The 25556-nt window shown below is 34.0% G+C and overlaps 1 protein-coding gene across 1 annotated transcript; it reads left to right on the top strand.

Moving 5' to 3' along the window:
• Positions 1 to 10396: 10396 nt before the first annotated feature.
• LOC120328767 (uncharacterized) lies at positions 10397 to 20722 on the top strand. Its single transcript, XM_039395303.2, has 10 exons — positions 10397 to 11982; positions 12349 to 13107; positions 13485 to 13741; positions 13977 to 14141; positions 14422 to 14589; positions 14750 to 14917; positions 15609 to 15773; positions 15977 to 16138; positions 17996 to 18166; positions 18630 to 20722. The coding sequence occupies exons 1-10, from the start codon at positions 11952 to 11954 to the stop codon at positions 18747 to 18749; spliced, it is 2166 nt and encodes a 721-aa protein (XP_039251237.2). The 5' UTR covers positions 10397 to 11951; the 3' UTR covers positions 18750 to 20722.
• Positions 20723 to 25556: the final 4834 nt, after the last annotated feature.

The raw sequence follows: 25556 nt of genomic DNA, 5'->3' as shown, positions 1-25556 counted from the left end.
CATGAATATATATACATAACACATAGCCATGTGGTTGAAACGAAATATCTTAACATCAAGATTGCACAAGTGCCCTCATCCTTGTTCTGACTAAGTTGCAAAAAATGTTGTTTTATGTTCCGGGGACCACAGATAAGATCTAGTATTAAAATTGTCTCTTCGTGGAGCTTTATTTCTTCACACAAGATGGGCTGGAAGCAGTGATGGGTTTCAAAATTCCTATAACAGGTTATACTTTGTGCCGAACTAACTGGGTTCGCTCATTTCAGAAAATATGTCGAACATATAGCTCTGTCTATATAATATACCAACAAGTCTCAAAAATGAGTTTGCTCATTATCACGACATTCCAAGACTGAGTTCAGGCGAATCTAATCACTGCTTGACTACGACCAACGTTTATTATACGAACGAGGAGATATGGTGGGGAATATCTTTCTTCACGTCTATGTATAAAATGCTGTGCAATTCTTTAATATTTCATACGACTTTCAATACACTCTTTTATCATTTACCTAGCATACTAGTCATTTTACCATCGACATATTCAAAATTGCTCTTTTGTTGAAACATTGTTAGTTGACACATCATGTATATATAAACTGATAATTAGTATTGCACAATGACTCACTGAGGCGCTGGTTGATCATCACATCAGGATTAGTCAGAACAGAGGTCATTTCCTTGAATAAAATGGCCAGAGTTGACAGCGAATGTATTTTGGGGTCAATTCTATAGGCATTACTTTGGTACTGGTAACAAGAAAAACAAAAACATGTATGTACGTTTATTTGCCTCAAAAATGTAAAATTATCTGCATAATAGTTAAACCGTAAATATATACTACTACGGTTAAACGGTATAAAAGAGACGGAATACATGTTCAAGACCTTACTGGCCTAAGACACAGATATGCGACATGCACCCCAACAAGTATGACTGCAGTTTAGAACTGCTGCGTTATAGTAGGACAACGGACATAAAATATACAAATAAAACTCTTGTACAATACACAGGACAAAGAGGTACGGCACCACGATGATATGTACAATAGGCAGTTTATGGCACGTTCATGTCCCAGGTTCTGGTGTGAAGGGGTAGGAATAGGGTATAAATCGCATTTTTGTGTGTTTTACAGTAGATTGTACAAAACAAGTAAAAATTTCTTCTGGACATGAACTTGCCAAAACCCAACGTTGGGTGGGACCACGACACAAAAGGATTAGGTTCTAAGAAGGTAAACAATAAACGACATATGTAGAAATTCTTTGTTTACACACGAGTTGTTAATCATAAGTTGTATGCGAATAAAGTAATGAGAACAATAGAGTCTGGCAGAAAATGCAGGTCAATTTCGTAGGCGCTATTGTGTGGATTTATTGTCACCAGGCGTCTGTATCTAATACAGACTAATTTCATTTACTATTTCTGAAGTATATATAGTTTGGAATCAGGTCATGACATTATTTATTCGAACACTGATCAAACTCATAATTGAGGGCAGATTGTAGTGGCATTTATTTTTTAACATAATAAGCCTTGGATATTGCACTTTTGGAAATGGAAATAGACACTTGAAAAGGCCAAATAATTGGAATCTTTAAAAATGATTTAAAAGAGCCTACTAAGCGATAATATCATCGGACGTGCAATGAGGCATATAATATTTAATCATCGATGATTTGAAATAGTTGAAACGATTCAAAGAAGTTCATCAAACAAATGACGTTATTAGGAGAGTTAGTAATAGTAATAATATAGCCTAATGATAGTAAGCCGTAAACAAAAACCAGAATCGCGATGTGTACTGGTTGCATATAAAGTACATTGTACACCGATATTCATCGAGTACTGTACTGGTTAGAGGTTCATTTATATTCTAAGATATTGCATTTTCGCCCATACAAATATTATATCAAGCAACATTAATTGATGACTATAGGACACCAAGCCTTCGTATTCCTCCCAAACACGCCAATGATTGTGCATCAGCGAGAGAACAGTTTCGAATACGCCAACGTATATACTCATGTTTAAAAACAAATAATAAGTAACTTATTGATATAAACAGTTATTCACGGTATTCAACTTGCGTGAAACAGATAGCATCACTCTTGTCGATTTTATATTTCATTTCGACCTTACGTAATAGACAAACGCATCAGTTGCATCAACTTAATGCAGACATTTAATAAGAAGGATGCCTTCAAACATTCGAGACCAGGATCGAGAACCAGAAGTATTAGAACGTGAGATTAACATGTCACAGAATACTGCTGCCACCGAGTACAATGAAGACGACGTAATGGTAAAATCAAGCACAAACCAAGTATCCATCAAGCCGCATGATAGAGAAAAAGTGCTGCACAACATGATAATATTTTTGAATCCTTCGTCAACAACACCAGAAATTGGATTAAGATGTGACAGTCATAAAAACGTGGCATTAGAATTTAGTCAAACTGAAATACTTTACAAAGACATGAAGTTAAGTTCACTCGATATATACAAAATGAACCTGCAACAGCATTTGGCAGAAGCAACCTTTTTTTTATCGGACAATTATATCAGGTCGGTATTGTTGCAAGTAACCGGCGCTATTGATCATTTGCATAAACTTGGAAAAAAGTTTGGTCGGATAACGGCTGAGCACATTTACTTATCTTGTCAGGAGCAAAGTCAGGATTCCCCAAAAATAGTTCTAACAGAATCTAGTCAAGCAAATGCCGAAAGCGGGGAACTTGATAAAGCCGAAGATGTCGCATTTTTGGGAGAGTTTTTCAAATGGTTTCTAGAGGAAGTATGGAAAAAAAAGAAAGACATCTACAATGCTACGAAAAATCTACGGCGAAAGACTTGATTTCCAAAATGGTGGAAAAGAGTGTTAATACGAAAGATATATTGCAACATCCGTTGATGTGGACTGTTGAGAAAAAGATCACTTTTCTTTGTGACGCTCATGATTCCATTAAACACCGGTCTATTGAGGAAAGGGTAGAAAGAGAAGGACAATCAGTAACAGGCGGAGATTGGATCAAAACGCTATCACTTTTTCCTCGAGAGAAGACAGAAATTGAAGCTGTGCATATAAATGGAAAAAAGAAACAAATCAATATAGACATTCTAAAGAATTGTGCGTCGGGCAAAACAAAAAATACGAAGTTTGACTATGCAACATACCTGTACGACGAGCGAAAATCAAAACTGACTGAAATGAGCTGGACCGCACTACAATCATTTATATCAAACAACAACAATAATTCGGAAAACCACATCGGGAGAAGAGAAGAGATTAAAAAACTACTAGAGGAGGAAAGAATAAACAAAGAACCGGCACCGTTTGAGATATTTGGTCCCGTGATATTGGTAAAGACGTCGGAAGAATTTAAGAAAGATTCCTTATGTGATCTTTTGCGTTTTTTTCGTAATCGCAAAGCCCATTACTGGGAAAGTAAGCAAAACATCAAGCGCTGTTTTCAGAGTTATCCAGACGGATTTTGGAGATTCTTTTCCTCGCGATATCCTGATCTTTTACCTTTTGTATACGAACACAGAATGATGTTCATGGGCCCTCTGCAAAATGCATAATTTCCAATTTGTATTAACTATGTTAACATTTTTTGAGTGTTTCCGTTGTTTAAGCGTCAAAATGATAATCTTCACCGAAAAAATATCTTCCAGAATTCTGAACCCCTGTCTGTAGCTACTCATATAATTCTTATTAATCCAGTGGAGTAGGTATCAGTTACTAAATTACGTAAACATTTTATATTAGGCCTTAGAATTGAAAGAGTTTTGGAACAATAAGATAAGAGTTTAATCTCTTTACAATTGATTGGTTGTGCTTAACTGGGAATATTTGTCATTCTTGATGTGCTAATTTTTTCATAGACATTTTGGTGGAAATATTGGAAGAAATTAATGAAACTGGTACATTTTGTTTGCAACCCTGTAATTTGTCTCACGTAAACCCCATTGGTAAAACTGAAACTAAGTTTGGAAACCACTGATCTAGAATCTAAATAAAATATATCATCAACAATATTCAAATGAAAATAGCTGTCATGTGTTTATTACTTTTGTAGTGAAATTATTGCTTTTTTTAATAAAAATGCTTAAGTTGTTGTAAGTTATTACAAGCAAATATTCTTTTTGAACAAGATATACAGTATCTATATTTCTAATCTGTTTTTAAACTGTACGTACATTTTTTATTCATTTTGAAATTGTAAAACTGTCCGTTATGCTTATTCGAAAGTTCCTCCTTTCTTCCAAATAATTGGAGGCTCATATTCAGGAGAGGAAGTCTAATATATTGAAAAGTAGATTCGAACATTGCGACTTCGATAATTTTATATATGTATTAATAACAGTTTGGACGCTGGGCAAAACACGGATGCTAATTATCGCGTAAAGTACGCCTAACTGAAGGTCATTTGAAAACAATAGTGCAATTTCATTTCATTCGAGAAGTCTGTTATCATTTTTTGACCCAAGTCTCATTTATAGTAAATGCTCTTGTATTTGACCACTAGTAAGTCAATCCAGTTCAAGTCCAAATGCTAGTTTGATCTTCCTTTGTTCTGAAGCACCAATATTGTGATAATCAGGACGAATCCACCGGAATTAATAGAATTTCGATATTGCTAGAATTGAGAGAAACCATAAGCAATGGTCAATACCCAATCCGATTCAGGATACTCATAGGTAATGACAAAATACAAAGTAATTACAATAAGAATGTGGACACGGAGATAGAACAGAACCGACGGTAACTAACTGAGCTCCAAGTTCGCCAAAGACATCGGCGGTCAAACCTGGCGTAATACAACGTGTTGTTGGAGTATATCGATAAACAAATACTACCGAATTTGGTGTGAATTGTTCGGTACATGGGACCCAAAGGAGAGACAGGACAAACAGAAAAGTAATAATCTTGTAGTGACTTCAACCACTTTTAATTATACACTCAAAATGTGAAATCGATTGGTTCATTACTAGCGAGAAAAACAATTTTAGCGAAAGCGAGAAATTGTTCAACGCATCACTCACCTACTATCTAAAACTGAACAGTACTTTTCCAAAATTAAAAGTTCTACTATATGTTATACTGTGAATATATACTACTCCCTTTGCTACAGTTAATAGTTTATCGGACCAAAACACGAATGCAAGGGGAAAATATCCTTAAAATGTACAGTCATGTTGAATATATATTCTAAAAATGTCAAGTTAGTATTTGGGCCAGCCATATGCAATCCAACGCAATATAAGTCTCGCGCCCGACCTCTACAATATCTAGCTAACAATAAGTTACAAATAACAAGTAGTAAATCGCAAATTTGTTTTATTCAAGAAACACGCTTAAAATACGTGGATGGAACGTAAATATCCAAAAATAAAGAAATTCAAATATTCAAATTAAGGTGGTCAAGATAAAAAATTGTCTACACCGACCTGGTGGGGCGTGCGCCACCGTTTGAGAACCACTGATCCAGGACCAACGTTTACATTGAATAGATGATGAAGACTTGACTTGACTTGACTACTGTAAAATATATATTTTGCAATCAAATCGTTGAAAGCCAATTATAGTGGTGCAAATAATAAGTAGGTAATTATTCAACACGAATCATCACTACCATTTTAATAATGCGACTCATTTTACCTATTGCGTCATGATTACTCAAAACCAACAAGGAAGTTAATATTGCCATTTCGCATATATAACGTTCATGGCAGTAGAATAATGTACGTACGTGATTTATTAATATGGCAATATTATGACTTATTATCAGGACATTCAAAATAGTCATCCATAGAGCCTACGTTATCATAAGATAGTCTCTGCCACGTGATGGACAGAGTGTTTAAAAGAATTTTTCAATCCGAAGGTTCCAGATATGCTGATATTTTTTACTGTAGCGCATATTCTGAACATAATGTGCAGAAAATATTTTCCCATATACTTTTTCTAATTTTAAAAGTATGTATATAAAAAAAAGGAAGTGTTCAGGTTCGTGGCAGTGTATTTTATCTGAATTTATGTATAACTCGGTGTCGCAGAGATCGTCAGATCGCGGTGGTTGCCAGGCCTTATTGTAGTAAATTGATGAAAGCGTAGACAAATTTTCATATTTTTATATATATAGTTTTTTAACATCTGTCGTGGCACGGTTAGCGACATCCATCTGCTGAATTTGGCTTTAGACTCGAGTTATTCTGGTGTCCTTGCACATATTTCAGCATTTGCTCTGAATCAGGCTCTATATGAGCAGCCAGTGAAAGATTAATCTGATTTACATGTGCATGTTATTCATTTGCTCGCACAGATCCTAGTACCAGGTTTAGGAGGAAGTTATTATTCAGGTATCATTTTGAACGACTCATTAGCCTTAGTGTACGAGGAAGAAAATAAAATTATTTCATCATCCCCTTTGTCACAACCTTAGTAAATTAGCATACTTGTGAATTTTGATGAAGTGAATTAATGCATCGATTACTGGATTTGCAAAATTTGCTTCGAAATATATTTTTGATAGGTATTTCCTCGTGTCGTCATTCTCCGGGTGACTGTTTCTGTGAGTCGATGTCGTTATTTTTAGTGAATTAAATCCAATCCACATCAAATGATAAAAAAATGTATTACCATTGATATCCTGATATCTCTAGAAATATTACATATTGCGTAGAATGGTTACATTTTACTGTAATTTGAAATAGACTACGGTACGCCACGGTAGATACTACTGTACTATGAAAAATCTTTGATTCGAAAAGACTTCAGGACCTACGGTACCTATCGTTTTGTTTAATTGTATTGTGGTTGTGTAAAATACATTTTCTCGCGACCATGGACCAATTAATTCCAAATTTTCTATCCTATGGGACCCTATGCTTCATTGCGATGGCCATATTAGTTATTTGACCTCCATGCCGATATATTTGAGCATTTCTCTCTTTTCAGTTGTTGTTATATATACAGATTTAGAGTTTAAGAGCACCGTTTTATCACAACTCAGTTTAATTGTAGAATTGCGGATAAGCTTTTTTAAAAACAGTGTTGAGCTATATTCAATATATGCTTGTGTTCATTCTTACATTCTCTCCGAACTAGGCTCTGTCTGTTCTCTGTTTGTAAGAAAGAACTTTGTAATTAAAAGTAAATGGGTGTATTCATCTGTGAATTCTTTCAAAACCTGGCAGTACCAGTACATAACAAACAACCAATTTGTATGGGCATGTCCAACCAGACAGCCAGATCTAAGTTTTGTACAAAATGTTCCGAGTTCCGAGCAAAACTTTAAATGAGAAAACCTCAAACTTTTGAGTTACATCTTGAAAAAGGCTTAACTTAACTCAGCACTAAGGTGTGATCGAAACTCCTTATATTGTTGTGGTAGCTTTTACAGAACCTGGTTTACAGTGAACATATTGGCGGAGAATCCCACCCTTTTTTAGCAGTCACTTGTGGAGCGCATGTTCAGAGTCATTGTATGAAAATTCATCTTATAATTGAAAGCTTTTGTTTGTGCAGGGCCTAGTTCAGCTTATATATTTATTGAGTGGTTGCCCCTACTGAGCATAATCTAGAGTAGGGTTTCCCAAACTGGGGTCCACGTACCCATGGGGGTTCGTTAATTCCAAAGCAAAATACACAATGATAAACCTTTTAAACATGTACATCAGTCTGACAAATAGATTTAATTACTATTCTTAATAAATATCCTTGTATAGAATGAGGGGTCTGTAAAAACTAAGATTTACAAATAGGGATCTGCAGCTCAAAAAGTTTGAGAAACACTGATCTATAGTAAATGGGAGAGTGAGCACTACATATTTGAAGTAATTGCTTGCACAGAGCATAGTTCAGAGACAATCTGTAAACTCGACCACAGCCATATTTGAAATTATGAATTTTATGAGTCAAAATTTTTTAGGCGATGGTAATAACCAAGTACAAATTTGCAACAGAAACTGAAAACGCATTAAGTTATATTTGGTTTTCTGAGCTGAAAATGAAGTCAAAGTTTACTCCAAACTGGAGCAATATCCTCTATTCTATACGGTCAATCATGAATCGCACTTAGATATGTTTTTCAAATAATTTATACTTGGTTTAGAGTTGGAGTGTTGCTAACTCAACAGCTCGGTTAGTACCACCAATGAGAATATGGTTTGGATTTTCCAGTTTTAAAGGATTCATTGTTTCTATCTCACAAATGGGAAAGAAAACATGAAAAATATTTTTAAGCATAGCAAGATACCATCAAATACTCTTTAAGTATTCCCATTTTTGTTTGTTGTATGTAATTTTGTGGATTTATTTGTATTTCCTGTTACTTAGTGTGCAACGGTATTATTTTGGATTATCAAATATCAAAGATTTGTAAATCAGGTATTTATGATGAATTCTTGATTTCAGGAACAAACTTTTATGTATTGTAAACATTTAACTTCTTCATATGCTGGTTTATATCCAATATGTCCTTTTGAGCAGGATATATTGAATATCACATCAGACAGATTTAAGTGGAAATTATTAAGTTTTGTTCATCCCAGTGTAATATCCATGATATCTCAAACATTTTAAGAAAAAATATGATAGATATATTTTCGTAAAGAATTAGGAATAATAATACTCTGATGCGCCAGGAATTGTAACTGTAAATTGTGAAACCTCCCTTTTCACCGGATAAAATTCCTGATGTGAAGGTATAATTTCGTCAAGCTTCAATATTTGAACATCGATTTTGTAAATAATGAGTTACTTATTAGAAGTATTATTGCCGTCATACCAAGGGAACTGTATGCACAGGTAATATAATATTTCAATTTAAAACTTGACTTGACTAAATCAAATTAATTATCTATTGGAATCGATTTCAACATTTATAATATGAGGTGTTTTACTATTGAGTTTTCTATTGAGTTTTACTATTGAGAATTTTCGTGTGATTCATAGCTGCAACTATATGTTTTCTTGTAAGTCAAAAACAACTGTATGATAAATATAAATGATCTGTTGACTGTTAGAAGTAATTTACACCATATTCACATTTTTATTCCTGAAAAATGTTTTAAAGAATTCAGATTATTAAAATTATTGTTATTATGAAACATGTTCGTAGATCCCCCTGTCTTGAAGGCCAATTGCCAAATCCCAAGTTTATCAAAATCTGTTAATTTGTTTTTTCATTTTGTAATAGTTATAATTCACCCTGGTTGGAATATTGTTGTTCAACATTTGTGGAATGATTACTACATGTTTTGTGAAATTAACCTAAAGACTTCCCAATTACATCAATTCGTGGTAAAGAGACAGTTAAATCCAATTGCACTATACAATTTAAATAAATTTGTTGCAGCTTTGTTTATTGTCTGATTTCTGATAAGCAGTATACTTTTGATTACCCTAACTTTATTACTTAGCATAAATTAAGTTTGAACTGAACTATGAATCAGGGATGGCCAATACCGAATAGTTCACTATTTCGAATACATTCGAAATTATTTTTTTCGAATATGAAATTTCGAATACTTCGAAAATAAAATTCACTAATTGAAGCTTATCTAAATGTATGTAGGAATTTCCATACAATAAGCAATGGAATAACTGCTATCTACAAGTTACAACCTAGTTATATTACCAGGCATTTCATATTTGCAGATTATTGCAGTATATATTTTATATACCTTGAGTCATGTTAACAGAATTAAATTAATACGGCAATAGTGGTATCGGTGATGGATTTGAATATTTGCGCAACACAAAATCATCCTAGTAAAACGCCCATACTTTTAAATATCAACCATTATCCAAATTATTTGCCAAAAAGCGGGATAAAGTATGAGTTATTTTTCCGACTTGTGACAATTTTTTATACGAATCAAAAATTTTTTATATTCGGAAACTTTACCACACATTTTAAGTCCGCAGATCGCCGTTGTATGTTTGAGTAATAATACTTTTATTATTTTATAAATATGAAAATAGGAAGCAAAAGCTATTCATAATCGGGTAGTTTACCACACATTCTAAGTCCACAGATCGCCGTTGTATTTTGTAAATACAAAAATAGGAATCAAAAATTAATATTAATCGCGAGTTTGCCACACAATTTATGTCCACAGATTGCCGTGATATTGTGCCGAATATAATTAGTTTTTGATTCTTATTTTCGTACTCACGAAAAAATTGTCACAAGTCGGAGAAAGAAATTATACTTTTTGGGAACTAATTTGAATAATGGTTGCCATTGGTTTGTATTTAAAAGTATGGACTTTTTACTCGGATGATTTTTTGCTGCGTAAAATATTCAAATCCATGCTGATACCACTATTTAAAATGCCTTACCGTGATAATTTAGTTCTATTATCATAACTCAAATGTTGGTAAATCGGGCAGTTTACCACACATTTTAAGGCCACAAATCGCCATTGCATTTTAGAATTATAATAGTTTTATTATTTTGTAAATACGAATCCAAAATTAAATATAATTGGGCAGTTTACCACGTATTTCATGTCCACAAATACCCGTGATATTTGGTATTAATACTTTCATTATTTTCTCAATATGAAAATAGGAATCAATATTTAATAATATCGGTCAGTTTACCACACATTTTATGTCCACAGATTGTCCATACAACCATGAGTTACGTTGAACGGAATTAAATTAATACGACATGACATTTTAAATGCTGGTACTCGTCACGGATTGGATTATTTTGCGCAACAAAAAATCATCCTGGTAAAGGATCGATACTTTTAACTATCGTTATCAAAATTATTTTCTAATGAATCGACTTGTTTTTCCAACTTTGACAATTTATTGGATATCGTAACAATGACGGCTATAAATACCGTATTTCCCGGCTAATAAGTCCACATGGCAAATAGGACGATGTCTATTTTTAGCACTCAAAAAAGTTTTTTTTTCATATAGGCCTCCAATAAGACTGGTAGAAAAATTGTGTCCCTGTGATATGCGCTAATAATTTTATATGTTTAGAACCAGATCATGTTAGTTTGGTAGAATCATACTCACAGAATTAACTATTTTTAACAATTGAGCGGTAAATTTAAGTTGTAAAGCGGCGATCATTTTGGACAACCTATTAACCCGAATGTTAAAATAATTTTGGAATGTGATAAGTACTACACTGTACGTCCACGGGTTATTTCACAGCTGTGTTTTCCTGTCCCTGTCGTGTTCTGCTGAATCGGCAAAACGAAAGGTTCACAAATCACTTTCACTCGGTGGCCATGTTTCTCTTTAAAGTAACGATAATTGGCCTGCGATTAAATATCATGATTGGCAGACCCTAAGACCCAAATATAAGGTTACACAAATCATGCTTGAGAAGACTAATAAGCAGGACACATAGAAATAAAATAAACATACTTTCTCAATTAGACGCCCCCCAAAAAAAAAATCAGGCCGAAAAATTGGGCCTAGAAAAGCGGTAATTGTCAATTTTTTGACGTGATGGAAATGAATTTGTAAATTAAAAGCCTCGTAGACGAATGTCGGCAATGTCCACCCACGCAAACGTGCAAATGTGTCGCAACACTATGCGACGTACGATCGCACAGAATATAAACAATCAAAGTGCCGATTCTATTTCATCGTCATTACAATACGTGAGACAGCGTAAAAAGTCGTTTGAAGATTCCCGTAAAACGAAACACCACGTTTACGGCGAAAAGTGACTACTATTCGGAATTATTCGAAAATCAGCCGAAAAGGTATTCGAATACTATGATATTCGAATATATTCGAATATTCGATTCGTTTTGGACAACCCTGAATAACATGTTTTGTCTGTTTGCTAATATGCAGTGAAATTCAAATATAGTCTATGTAGGGTGAAGTTTCAATTATTAGCAATGCATAAAATAATATAATTTGGAGATGAAAATAAACGAAATTAAAAAAAAGAACCATGGAATCCTTCCAATCAACTGAATATGGGGGTAAGTTAAAAATAATTGAATGAATTAACATTAAAAAGTAAATTTCAAGTATATCAACCAGCTCTCTAGTGAAACCAAATATTTTGTCGTTTCGCAAGAAAATAATCTTCTCATACTCTCAAAAGTTCGATAACTTCCCCAACTCAGAGAAACTACTTTTGATGCCTCTAAGAGACATTTCACTGTTTATCAAGACATTAGGGGTGAAGATGATTGTGATTATCTATTTATAAGCAAGATATTGAAAGATAAGGAATTTTGATAAGGAAAGAATTAGTTTTGTTGCCCAAGCTGGATGCGGTTAAACAACTGTACTTAAAATAATATATCAAGTAGTAATGAATGAAAACATACGAACTCTTTCAGATATATGCCCCATGTTTTTCTTGGATTGTCAAAATCTTGATCCAAAAAGGAACATGACACCAGAAGATCTTATTTTTCAAAATATCAAACTTGATGAAGAAGAGAAGATATCCATTTCAGAGATGATCAAACAGCAACCAAGAAAAGGCTTATTTGTTTTGGATATACCTGATATCTTCGATTATAAATCCCCTAATAAAAAAATTTCCAAGGAAGAGAATTGCAAACCTTTAAGAATTTTGTTGCCGTTGATTCGTGAAAATTTGTTTCCTCGTGACCGCGTCATTACATCTGAGAGATATTTCAACTCAAATGATTCTGAGCCTCAGAAAATAATAGCTTTTTCTGGTCTGACTCATGATTCTATTGGAATGATTGCTATGGGATATCTTGGGGGAACACATGTAATTGAAATGTTGCAAAATTCACAACTGAAATCAACTTCACTCCCATCGCTTTGCAACATTCCAATATTCTTGACATACTCTATCAATGGCATAACAAGTGATGACTATTTTAGGCGAAATACAATATCAGGTGTTATGATTATTTTTTTTCAAAGTTTTATCGAGTCAAAAAATATCTTGAACACATTTATGGAGGATCTCCTTGAAAAATTGAAACTGTTAGTATACACAGGAATTCAAAAGTGTAAAGCAATATTCAATTCTCGAGATTTACCAAGACACCACCTTACATTGAAAGAAACTGGAGATTTCACATTTTCAAAAGTTGGGATGCCTAAGGAAACAACTAGAGGTGAGAATGCGTATCGAGTATCAGTATATTTTATAGGAGTTGACAACACTTACGATTATGGATAGTGAGTAGAAACAATCTATATCTGGAATAAGTAAAAAAATATTTGCTTCACCATATGAATAATTTTAGAACGGTTTCCAAATCTTATAATCCTCTACTAATTTTGCTTTTGATAAGTGAAAATATAAGACATCCCCCGTAAAATAATCCCTAGTGCTATTTTTCGGGAAAGAATTGAAATAAGACCTATTTTCAGAGAAACACGGTATATACTCTTACACTTATAGCACAAGTTGAGATCTCCACTCTAGTACTTGATGAGTCCCTGGAAATGGATTGAGATTCCATCTATTCAAATTTTTCTTTCATTCTAGATTTAGCTGTGGAGCAAATCATGACAAATTTTCTTGATGGAGTAGAAACACCTTATGACATGATCGAAAAATGTCGAGAACAAAATGTACTACATTGGAATGAGATTCAAATCGCTCATATGAATGTTACAAAATCTACAATCGAGTTCGTTTCAAAAGTCATCAGTATTCCATCTAGTATATTAGAATTTGCATTGCGTGATGTAAACCTGACAACAGACAACATTCTCTCTTACTTCAAGAATTCTTTTTGCTATGTGAGATTTCAAAATGAATTTATTGATCTAAAATAACTAATAACTATCAAAATATAAATCAGAAAAATAAAACTATCAAAAATATGAATCATCAGGTTCAGTACTATTTTTCATTTAAATATTTCTCTTGAATTGATATGGCCATTTAGTAGTTTTTTCATTTTAGTTTCTAGAGACTTTAGAAACGGTATACAACCATTTGATATTTTATTTTCCTCAATTTTGTACTTTACAGATACGCGAGTTTTCAGTTAACTGCGAAAAAAACATATCCACTTTACTGCCTACAATTTGCAAGATTTTATCAAACTGCAAATCTAAAATACTCAACGTGAGCGAAAATGATATTTCAGAAGAATTTCTTAGAGAGTTATCGCAAAATCTTGATGAAACTAACTTGGTAAGATTTATTGACTTAAATTTATTAGAGCCTGAATCAATTCACCATTGAAACTCATGAAGGTTATTAGTTTATTTAGAGAATATGGTCGGTGCATCAAAACCTACCAAATTTATTGCACCTCAGCTATCCATTAAAGATTAAACCATCGTACCCAAATTTTTTTTAGCATTGTTCCCATGGCTTATTTGAATGCTAAGGTTACTTTCAATTCAGGTTTGGTTTATTTATTTAACATGAGTTACATTTAACATACCGTACTTTCTGTCATTTCATTTAGGTGAAGACACTCATTGGGCTAGATCTCAGCCACAACACAACTATTCAAGATTTTTCTTCGCTAGCTGATATTATGAAGAAATTACCAATTGAAGTATTGAGACTGATGAATTGTGGAATAATAGAAGAACACCTAAAATCTTTAACCAAAAATATTTTTGAGGGAAAGGCAAGATACAATTGTATTGTTATTTGTTAAAAATATTCATACTATCTAAGTCTAGGCAATTTAGATATCACTCGTCGTAAAATAAAACATGAAACTATCTATATATATATATCTGAGCTTTTATCGATCAACTTTTGAGTATATTCTATTATTTCTCTAGGTAAAACATCTGAATCTGAGTTACAATCCTGAAATGACATCTTCTTGTTTTAAAATGATTGTTCCTTTGCTGCATAAAAATGGTGTTGATTTTCTTGGTTTGAGTGAATGCGAGTTGACTGATGAGAAAATTCATACATTACGCGAGTCATTGCAATCTGGAACTTCGGTGAGAAACATCATTACTGTTATCTATTTCATTATTTAATACAATGGTAAAGTAAAGTTCCACCAGTAAAGTTCATGGGTTCCGCAAGTTTACATTCGAATTTGAGAGTTATATTGTTACACAACTAATTCTTAAATATAATAAAATACCTGTTAGGTTTACCATTTTTATTTAACTTGTTACACCTTAAAGATCATTTTGTCTCTCCAGTATTAGGATAGATTTGCTTTTATTTATATATATGAGTGTCCGAGCCTCTGAAATATTTTATTGGGATCCACTCCAACAGAATAATTGAAAATCACTGATCTAATAGAAGACATTTAAAAGGATGTGCTTGTAATTTAGCAGAAATTTAAAACTTAATTTGAAGTCACACAACCTCAAATAAAAATAGTGAGGACAATGAGAAAGCGGATAAAATATGCTTCGCAATAAAAAGCAACAGTTTTCTGATGATAACATTTTGGTATTTTAAGTATAAAGAATTATAGAACTTGTTTGCAGCAAAATTGTGTAACGCTCGATGAAAATGAAACTGCTACTCAACATCTTTCTGAAAATAATTACTATTTTGCTCATTCCATTGTTTTAAATACCATATGTTTTGTTTTTGGAATATATTTCACAGAAAGGCCTCAGATTGATTTCATTTAACAATAAAATATTTAATACTATGGTCCTTATTAAGATTCGTGCTTTTGACGTCAGTTATAATGAATGTTTGGAGTTTGGGGATGAATCAGACATAATACTGCTGATAAAAAATCGTAATGTCAAAGATCTAAATGTATCCGGTTGTGAGTTGACGGAAGATCAAGTTGAATCAATGGGGAAAGCTTTACAAGAACATGAGGTACGACGTTGTAATATAATATGATTTCTATATTCTACTATATATCTTCAAGTACATTTGTGGATAACCAAAAACTTTGGCTATTTATTTTAAAAATGTCATGATTTGTGTTCTTGTGCTATCAGAGGAAACATTCATTATTGGGTCTATTAGCTTACCTATTTCCTGAATTTTGTTTTGAAGACTTACTTACTTAATTGCAGTTTGAAACACTAAGCATCAGTGATAATGTGTCCATACGTGACGGTGTCAAACATGTCGGAGAAATGGTTGGAACCTGTCCTATAATTAATCTTGATATGAGCGAATGCATGTTCAACACAAGACAACTACATACTTTCGTCGACGAACTTGGTTCTTCTCAGGTATATTTAAATATTTATTCACAATTGAACTAAAAATGACATGTTTTTTGTTTTTTTGAAGAATAACAACTGGTAGTCTTCAATGTGCACACTAATTAAAATGAACTACTTTTTATAGAAAGAATCTGGCTCATAGATCTGTAACTGTACTGTGGAATCGACATGGCAGTGGTGTCACCTGCATGGTGCTCCACAAATTTTGATGCCATAGCGTCTGCCACGCCAACTGCATGGTCATATGCCAAAAGCAATTGACCTAGCAGATTAGGTGTATCAAAGCTGTTTTGCCAGCAGAAAAGAAATGGTTGGTTAGTACTACTGACAGTCATGCAAGCAACATATCAGTTGCTCGAGTCCAATGGTGGTGAATTCCGGGCCAAAACAGTTTGGTGCTAACTTGGCATAGCACCATAGTAGACTATTTGGTATAGCACCATAGCCTACTTGGTACACTATGCTACATTGCATACAAGGCCGATATGACTGTTTTGTCAACCTCCAGTGGATCTCTTATTTGAAATTCAAAGTAATTTTGAGACCATTCTGTGAGCGAGACCTGTCATTAAAAGCGGTACCGACCACAATAGTCGCTAAAACGGAATCATCAATTACCACCCTGACTTCAGATGAAGGTACATGATGACTGCTAAACCTCTCAAGTATGGTAAGCTTTTTTTGTGGTGTACATATGCCAATACAAAAATATTGGTGAAGTGCTACTTGATGTGACAACCCACCGGTAGTTCTCAGTGTTTTGAAGCTATGAATGATTCGAATAATTTTGAATACTCGATGGATCGCGGTGAGTTACACTACATCTTCTGTCTGAATCAAAGGTGTGGAAGACCTTCTACAAAACTTCATGATTAACCTCCAAGCAGAGAGGTAATACAGAGGTAATGGTCAATAGTCATCACTCAGAGATGGAATTTGATGGTGGATTACTGTATGCTACCGTACTAGGGATACTATATCTTTCTTTAAAATTGCAACTACTGGAGACTGAAGCTGAAATTGCACAATGAAGAAGGAAAGAAGGAAAATTATAATGTTCAAGTGTTTGTAAGCCGGTTTGTTAACAGTTACTGAAGAAAAAATGCAGTGCCCATCAGATTGATGTGACAATGCGTACTCGATTACACTGGATATTTTGAAGACTCGTGTTACAGTTTGACACACGCCAGACTACTGCACGAAATACGATACAATCGTATTTCTGGTCATGATTTTGGCATTCTAAAATCATTTCTCTCTGTTCGCAAACTCATTGTCATTGTTGATGAATAGCGGTTCCAGATAGGTGTATTCAATTTTTCTGGAGTTCCTCAGAACTCAACATTTGACCCTACATTGTTTCCAATATTCATCAATGCCCTTCCCAATGTTCTTGATCACTGATATGTCTGTTCCTGGTGTCATATTTAAACTAATGCTCCAGTGACTGTTGACCCCGCTAAACCGAATGCAAAACAGATGATCAAATATTATTTACCCCCGGTCAATTTTCGAATTACACTTCTGTGCGATCAATGCATCGCTGCGTTTATTCTACATTTGTTATAATAATGGATTGTATTGTACTTACCTTTCAGAAACTGTCCCTAAAAAGTTATTTTTTTATCATTCATGTGCGTGCGGGCGTTGAGGTGGTGCTGCTGGTCTGTCATAGATTTCTCCACCTATAATCGTACTACCTCATCAATCAAGTGCTGCTTTGAAATATTTCAATCAGATGCTGTAGTTAGTTTGAGATTGAACTATCTTTTTCTCTATCCCAGTATAAATGTGACAAACCCATCCCACAATGCTCTGTAGGTATCGATATTTTATATTCATTCGATATTTGTATTCTTGTAGTTGGAGACTCTAAATATCAGTGATTCGAAGCGATATGTCGACACAAATTATATTAAAGTTGTCTGCAAACTTGTTCCAAAAGTTAAAAAGGAATTAACTGTATGCTTCCCCCGCATGTCTGAAGATTGCTTGGATTTGTTGCAAACAACATTGGATCATACTGGCAACAAAGTAAGTGAAATTTATTGCATATGGATAGTACTGGATGTAGATATATATAGAACTCCGTGCCCTAATCTTGCGCTTTCAAAATTTTGTTTTAAAAGTTGGTTTTTGTCAATGTTGTTGTTTCTTGACTCACGTACGATCGGTTAGTATAAAAAACTGACTGAAATCCACGATTAACAAAGTGACTGAATTTAAATATCATGTAAATCCGAGCATTATCGACTCTAGTATCGTCTAAAGATTTTAAACATAATTAAAATTGCTGTTATTCAAAATTCTGTTGAAAATAATTTCTAGAATGCAAGCCGATAACTTTCAAGCATAGAGGTATAGTGAACAATATGAGCAACTGCAAAAATTAAATTTTTGCGTCTGTTCATTCCTTATGAACGCAAATAAAAATAATTAACAACCCACTAAGTCTCTGTTAATCATTGAAAGGATAACTCTGTTGTTAATTCCACAGAATCTTCGTATTACCTATGGCTACAAAACTGACAGCATCAAATCAATAAACAGCGTCAAGTTCACTCCTTCTGTCGACATGAGGAAATATCTTGTACACAAGCCCAATATACCGTCATGATGATTGGTTTCATGATTTACTGTAATATACATTATAGCCAGTGTTTTATATTAAGTACATGCATTACTGGTAAGAAATATACTTGTAAGAAAATGATATTGATAACGGCCGCACTAGGGAATACATTTGATAGCAAGAACAAAACATTGTGCATTGTTTTAACCTTGCTTCTTGATATTAAATGCATTTATTAGATAGAAGTATAGACAATATACCCGTTTATTATTGCCTGTAAACTTGTCAAACTTATATTCTATGTTTCTTACCTGTCATGACTGTACTTTCTGTGCAATATGCATTGCCTTCTGTGAATGTAATTCACCTCAGTTGTGCGAATTACCAATCCCATGTATGGGTTTTTTGTTTTGTACTTTTCAAGATATACAATAGCACTTATGACCGCTGAAAATTATTAATTTAATTCAATTAACTTTAACCTATCTCCCTATTTGTTCCGTCATTTGTTTTTGTGAATCCATATTTATATATAGCACAATCAATAGTTAACTATTCTTATACTTTCTTATACTGAATAGTTGACATCAGTTATCCAGTTATTTATTTAAACAATAATGCACGACTGATGAAAACATGATTTTTGTTAATTATCGTTCCTTCATCTGCCCATACAAACAGTTTTTTGCAACGGGAGAACATATATATATATATATATGGTATAAATTGATGAGTGACTTACCTTGGCTACATTGTTTACCTAATAACAATAACTAAAAAGTGTCGGATAGTATATAAATCTTACCAAAATTAGGTTTTAAACTTATTCTCTTCACGAAATAAATATAATTAAAAGTGGCACAAACAACAATTTTAACATTAGCTCGAATGAAGATATGGTCACTAAAGCATAAATTTTCATTTTTCGTAGTTTTCAGTTTTCATTGTGAATGTAAGCTTTTTTATTGGGAAGATTTTTGGTCATTTTCAATATTTTTAACATGACAAATATAATCAAATTTTTGGAAACTAAGACACGTTCTTTTACCCGTTTTAAGTATTTCCTACTGAAGCACTAAGCGACCTATCAATAAAGACGTAATGACATGTCAAGTTTCTGGATATACGTTTATTAAAACTTCAATGGACGTGGTGATGCGATCATGTCTTGTATCGTCGTTCTGAAACGGCTTTTTCTGCGATTAATCAATATCTCAACTACTGGTTTTACATTTACTAACTAACATACGTGTAGTTAAGATACTGATTTATTTCAGAAAAAGCAGTTTCAGAGCGACGATACAAGACATGACTGCCGCACCACGCCCATTCAAACTTTGATAAACGTATATTAAACAAACTGTCATTACGCCTTTACTGAAAAGTCACTTTGTGCACCAGTAAGAAATACGTGAAACGAGTAAAAATACGTGTCCTTTTTACGTGTAGTTTTTAAAAACTTGATTAAATTTGTCATGTTAAAAATATTGAAAATGACCGAAAAATTTCTTCCCAATAAAAACGCTCACGTTCACAATGAAACCCCAAAATTACGAAAATTTATGCTCTGGTGACCATATCCTCCATTCGAGCTAATGTTGAAAATTGTTTTGTCGTGGGATTAAAATGGATTTGTTCATTTCACTTTTATTTTTTCCTAGTAAGATGTGTTTCAAATGTCCAGGGTCCATTGTTGTTTAATTAAATATGTTGTCTGTTTCAAGTTATTCAACAGTATTGTTGCACACTGACTAAAAGTTAGTATGCAGCAAAACTTTTGAACAATTTAGTACAGATGTCGTCACTTTTTTTGTGTGTGTTATGAGAGCTATGTTTCACAGCTCTTAACTTTAATTTTTAAATTTGTCCTTGAAGTTCATCTTTCACATAAGAGCAAGCAACTACCGAAATCTAAATATATTATTCAGTTTCTTTATTTCTAGTGATTGTACGATATTTATGACATAGTTTATAAAGCGACACTGCGAACTATTCATTTATTAAAAATTATATCATCATCGTAGTTTATTTTTTGTTGTGCCAGAAACATCTCTTATATCTACGCACGCTGTATTTCGAAGCATTGAACGTATATTCTTTTTTGATTATAACGCCGAGCAGATGGCACCTTTTTGAAATTTTGACACAAGTTTGGACCTATGAATTCCTTTCCTGAATCGTTATTGTTGAAGTGCATTTTGCTTGTTCGAATCGCTGTGATTATATGCTTCGTAATATGATTATGCAATCGGTATTAATTTTTTTACTATTTGCTTTTATTTTGTCCTGAAAGTTTGAAACCGAAATATAGTAAAATGAAAAATATATCGTCAGATAAAGTCTTCGCGGTTAAGATAGAGATATTATCATATTACGTAGGGAATTTGAGTCGGGAAGCGTTGAATACTATTTCGAGCAAGTCGAATTCTATATGCTGGGCTGCCACATAAACACTGGACGTATAAGACTACTTCTCATTTGCGCGTTCGTAAATTCAATGACATGCTGATTAGTAGGGCTGGGAATTTCAGTGAAAACACTTTAACCGTTATACGGGTAAAATCAACCGTAGCGTGACTTTTGACGTGATTAGGTTAAAGTTAGGATTGTTACATCATAATGTTCCGAGAGCAATTCGACAGTTCCAGCCTACTGAAACGATGAAAAAGTAATAGATCCAGATGCAGCGGGAATGGCGCAAAAATATATGCAAGGTGTGCTTTTAGGCTTGCACAGCGATAAATATTGTGAATTCAAAGCGTTCGCCACTACTTCTCTAAAATGTCGATTTGCTAATATCACTGCGACTGAATGCACACTTGTTGAATGGAATTGAATTTATTAGACGCTCTTGCAATGAAATCGTGAAAATTTTAAGTGATGTTTATAATGCGATTAAGAATGCCTGTCGCAGGCTTTCCGTGACATTCATGAGTACACCCAGAACGTTTGAATTCTGAAATCCAAAGATCATTGAACGATTTATAAACCCATTAGACATTGTAGATACTGAGAATTACATTTGTTTTTGGAATGTTTAGTTTTCAGGACTGGTGCATATAGTAAAGTTGCAAAATTGCGTATGTCCCCAAGTCATAGACACATTTCTGCCTAAGTCACAGTGCGCCATTATGACGTCACTTAACTGCGTCATGCAAATTAACTTAAATCCGGCTACGATCAAAAAATTAAACCATGGCAAATTATTGACTCTCAATGGCATAACAATATCATTAGAAAGTTTTTTACGTTTTTGTCAAAACTGCTAAAAAAGACTTACGCAATTCGGTTATTAGCGTGACGATATATACATAATTCTCTACGATTCCATGAACGTGGTTGAATTGGCAACTAACAATAACACGGTTCTTGCTCATCTTTTGCGCTGCATGTGCTATCCGCGCCTAGCAATGCGCCCCTAAAACTGTAAAGACAACATCAATCCATAATTAAATATATTTTAGACAGAGTTTCAGACCGATCTACGATCTGATTTCCTCGATATGGGTCAATGACGTGCGATTTGTGTGCGATGACGTCATCCAAATTAGAAGGTGGTCAGGCAAAGACGTGAAGACTGCGTTAGCGGTAGTCTACTTTGATAGATTGCATACTTGAACTACTTCGTTTTGGCTTTCGTGCTCACATCATTGAGAATTACTCTCTTGTTTTACATCGCGACATTGATCTCGTGAAAGACGAGAAAACAGCTCAACAGTGTGATGGATCATAATTTCGGTGACGGTACATTTGAACCCACGTACATTTGAACCCTGTACATTTGAACCCATGTGTATATCCGTGGGTTCAATCTATATGCGGGTGCTAAAACCCATGGGTTAGGGTTAGTATGGGTTCAAATATCCGTAAAACAAAAAAATTTCCATAGGTGCAATAGTATTCAGGTGCAATTGTCGTGGGTTCAGATGTACGTGGTTCAAATGTAAGTGGGTTCAAATGTACACGGGCTCAAATGTAATGGAACCCATAATTTCTCATAGTTTTGCTAATCTTCCCCAGCGTTGGCCCCGAGTGCCGGAACGAAGACTGGCAATATTGGCGCTATCGGTATCACATTATGAATATGTATAACACACATGTCCATGTGATTGAAACGAGATATCTTCACATCAAGATTGCACAAGTGCCAACATTCCTGCTGTGGGATAAACTAGCGAATTCCAACACCACCTGATCACCACCGTCGCAGTAGATCAAACCAATTCCGCGATAAAAATTCCTTGGAATTGGCTAAATTCTGACTTAAAATTCTACGCGAAAATATCATTCTCCCAAGTCTTTTTGGAGTCTTTCACAGGAACTTAACTTCTCGGTATGTTATTGGGAGTGAGTCTGAGTTGAATGAGACAGTCTGCTCTTCGGTGAACTGCCCGACGAACAAGACGCTATTTGATCAAATTGCGAAAAATGTTATTTTATGTTCCGTCGACCACAGTTAGACCTAATGTTAAAATTGTTTATTTGTTGCACTTTGTGTCTTCACACAAGAGGGGCTGGAAGCAGTTATGGGGTTCAAAATTTCTATAACAGGTTATATTTTGTGCCGAATTCACTAACAACGGGTTCGCTAATTTCAGAAACCAGACCGATCATATAGCTCTTTCTATACCCTCAAGCCTCAAAAATAGGTTTGCCGATTATCACAACATTCCAAGAACGGGTTCGGCCGAATCTAATCCCTTGTTGACTATGACCAACGTTTATTATACGAACGAGTAGACATGATGTGGAATATTTTTTTTTCACGTCTATGTATTAAATTCTGTACAATTCTTCAATATTTCATACGACTTTCAATACACTTTTTTATCATTTACCTAGCATACTAGTCATTTTACCATCGACACATTTAAAATTGCTCTTTTGTTGAAATATTGTTAGTTGACACCTGATGTATTTATAAACTGAAGATTTGTATTGCACAATGCGCTCATGCGTACCTCATGATGCGCTGGTCGATTATCACATCAGGATTTGTTAGAACAAAGGTCATTTCCTTGTATACAATGTTCAGAGTTGACTGCAAGTGTATTCCTGGGCCAAATATATAGGCATTACTTTGGTACTGGCAACACGAAAAACAAAAATATCGGGCGTCTGTATCTATTAAAAATCTAATTTCATTTACTATTTCCGAAGTATATAGTTTGGAATCGGGTGATGACATTATTTATTCGAACACTGATTCGATACACATAAAATGAAGGCAGATATCAGCGTCATTCATTTTAAACATACACCTTGTATATTGAAATTTTGAAAATATATATCGGCAATTTCAGTATTAAACAAGAAGTATGCTGTTTCTTTGAGTTCCTCACAATGGAATGACCAATTATCCCGTAATCGTATTTAATTTGGACACTGTAAAATATAAATCATCAAAAAAGACAGAATTACATGTAATGGCGTTCCAATACACATAATATATATATTTGAATGGCGACCTAAAATTTACCAGAAAGTAGCAATTATATCTATAACATCGGAAAACTGATATTTGACCATTTGATCACAAATCCGGTCGGGGATAAATGGCTAAATAATTGGAACCTTTATATTTAGGTAATAAAAATGATTTAAAAGGGATTACTAGGCGATAATGTCATCGAACGGGCCATAAGTAGGGCTGGGAATTTCAGGGAAAACACTTTAACCGTTAACCGGGTAAAATTAATCGTTAACCGGGTAAAATTAACCGGTTAACCGCAGCGTGACGTTCACATAATAATTTATAATTTAGCTTGTTACGTCACAATGGTTACACGACATTTTCGCGTGACCTTATCCCGGTATCGCTCAAAATTATTCACGAATCGAGATAGTTTCATGATCACTATGCTGCAAGATATATGTAGCGTGGGTAGGACATATGGAAGTATTTTAGTGAAACCCGATTCCGTTATGAAATGTCATTTATGTGCCAAATTTTCAGTGTTTGATGTGCAAATTCTACTTCGAGATATATAAAGAAAAACAGCATCAACTAAGCACTTATTGGTTGACATTGAATATACCATATATGATTTTGAAATAAAATCGTGAACAATATATTTCGACCGAAAACTGATTCATAATTAATTATCGTCAAATTTGCATAATCAGCAATTTTGGTACTTCAATTATTTTTCACATTTATTAGGTACTCACCAATACAGTTAGCGATATTCTTTTGAATTAAACGCCACAGGAGATAAATTTGCGAAGACGTAATCATTTTTGAAAGAATTGATTTGTACCTGAGATGTCAGTTAACAGTTAAAATAAATCGTAACCGTTAACCATCTAAAATCGTTTAACCGATTAATCGGTTATCCATTCCCAGCCCTAGGGCCCATAAGTCATATACTACTTATTCATCGATGATTTGAAATAGTTTCAAGGAAGTTCATCAAACAAATAGTCCGGCAGAATCGGGCCTTAACATTGTTTTGGGACATAAAGTTTTTTTTATTGTTTAGATATAATGTATATGACATATATAATGATATCCAGGTGGGTGTGGAGTATATAATATTGAGCAATTTTTTTTAAGTGGATTTAAAGTATTCGGTCCAAGATGACGCACATCCTGAACCCCAACCTGGTAAACATACAATGTTCAGGTTGTGCGCCATCTTGGTACGAATACTTCAGGAGCGCTCTTTTGTTAAAAACGATTATTTCATAACTAAATGGTTTAGTTTTGCATACATAGTAACATTGAATCTCCTTACAATGTCAGAAATTCAATTTTAGTAGAATAAATGGTAGTTTATTTCACTAATACAAGCCAAGATCCATCGACAGCATCTAGCCACTTTCTATTGCGCTCTTCAAACTACATTTGCG

Source organism: Styela clava, chromosome 7 (assembly GCF_964204865.1).
Source record: "Styela clava chromosome 7, kaStyClav1.hap1.2, whole genome shotgun sequence".
In the NCBI taxonomy this organism is placed as follows: domain Eukaryota; kingdom Metazoa; phylum Chordata; class Ascidiacea; order Stolidobranchia; family Styelidae; genus Styela; species Styela clava.
The sequence above is the reverse complement of the archived record's forward strand: the minus strand, read 5'-3'. Positions and strand labels throughout refer to the sequence as shown.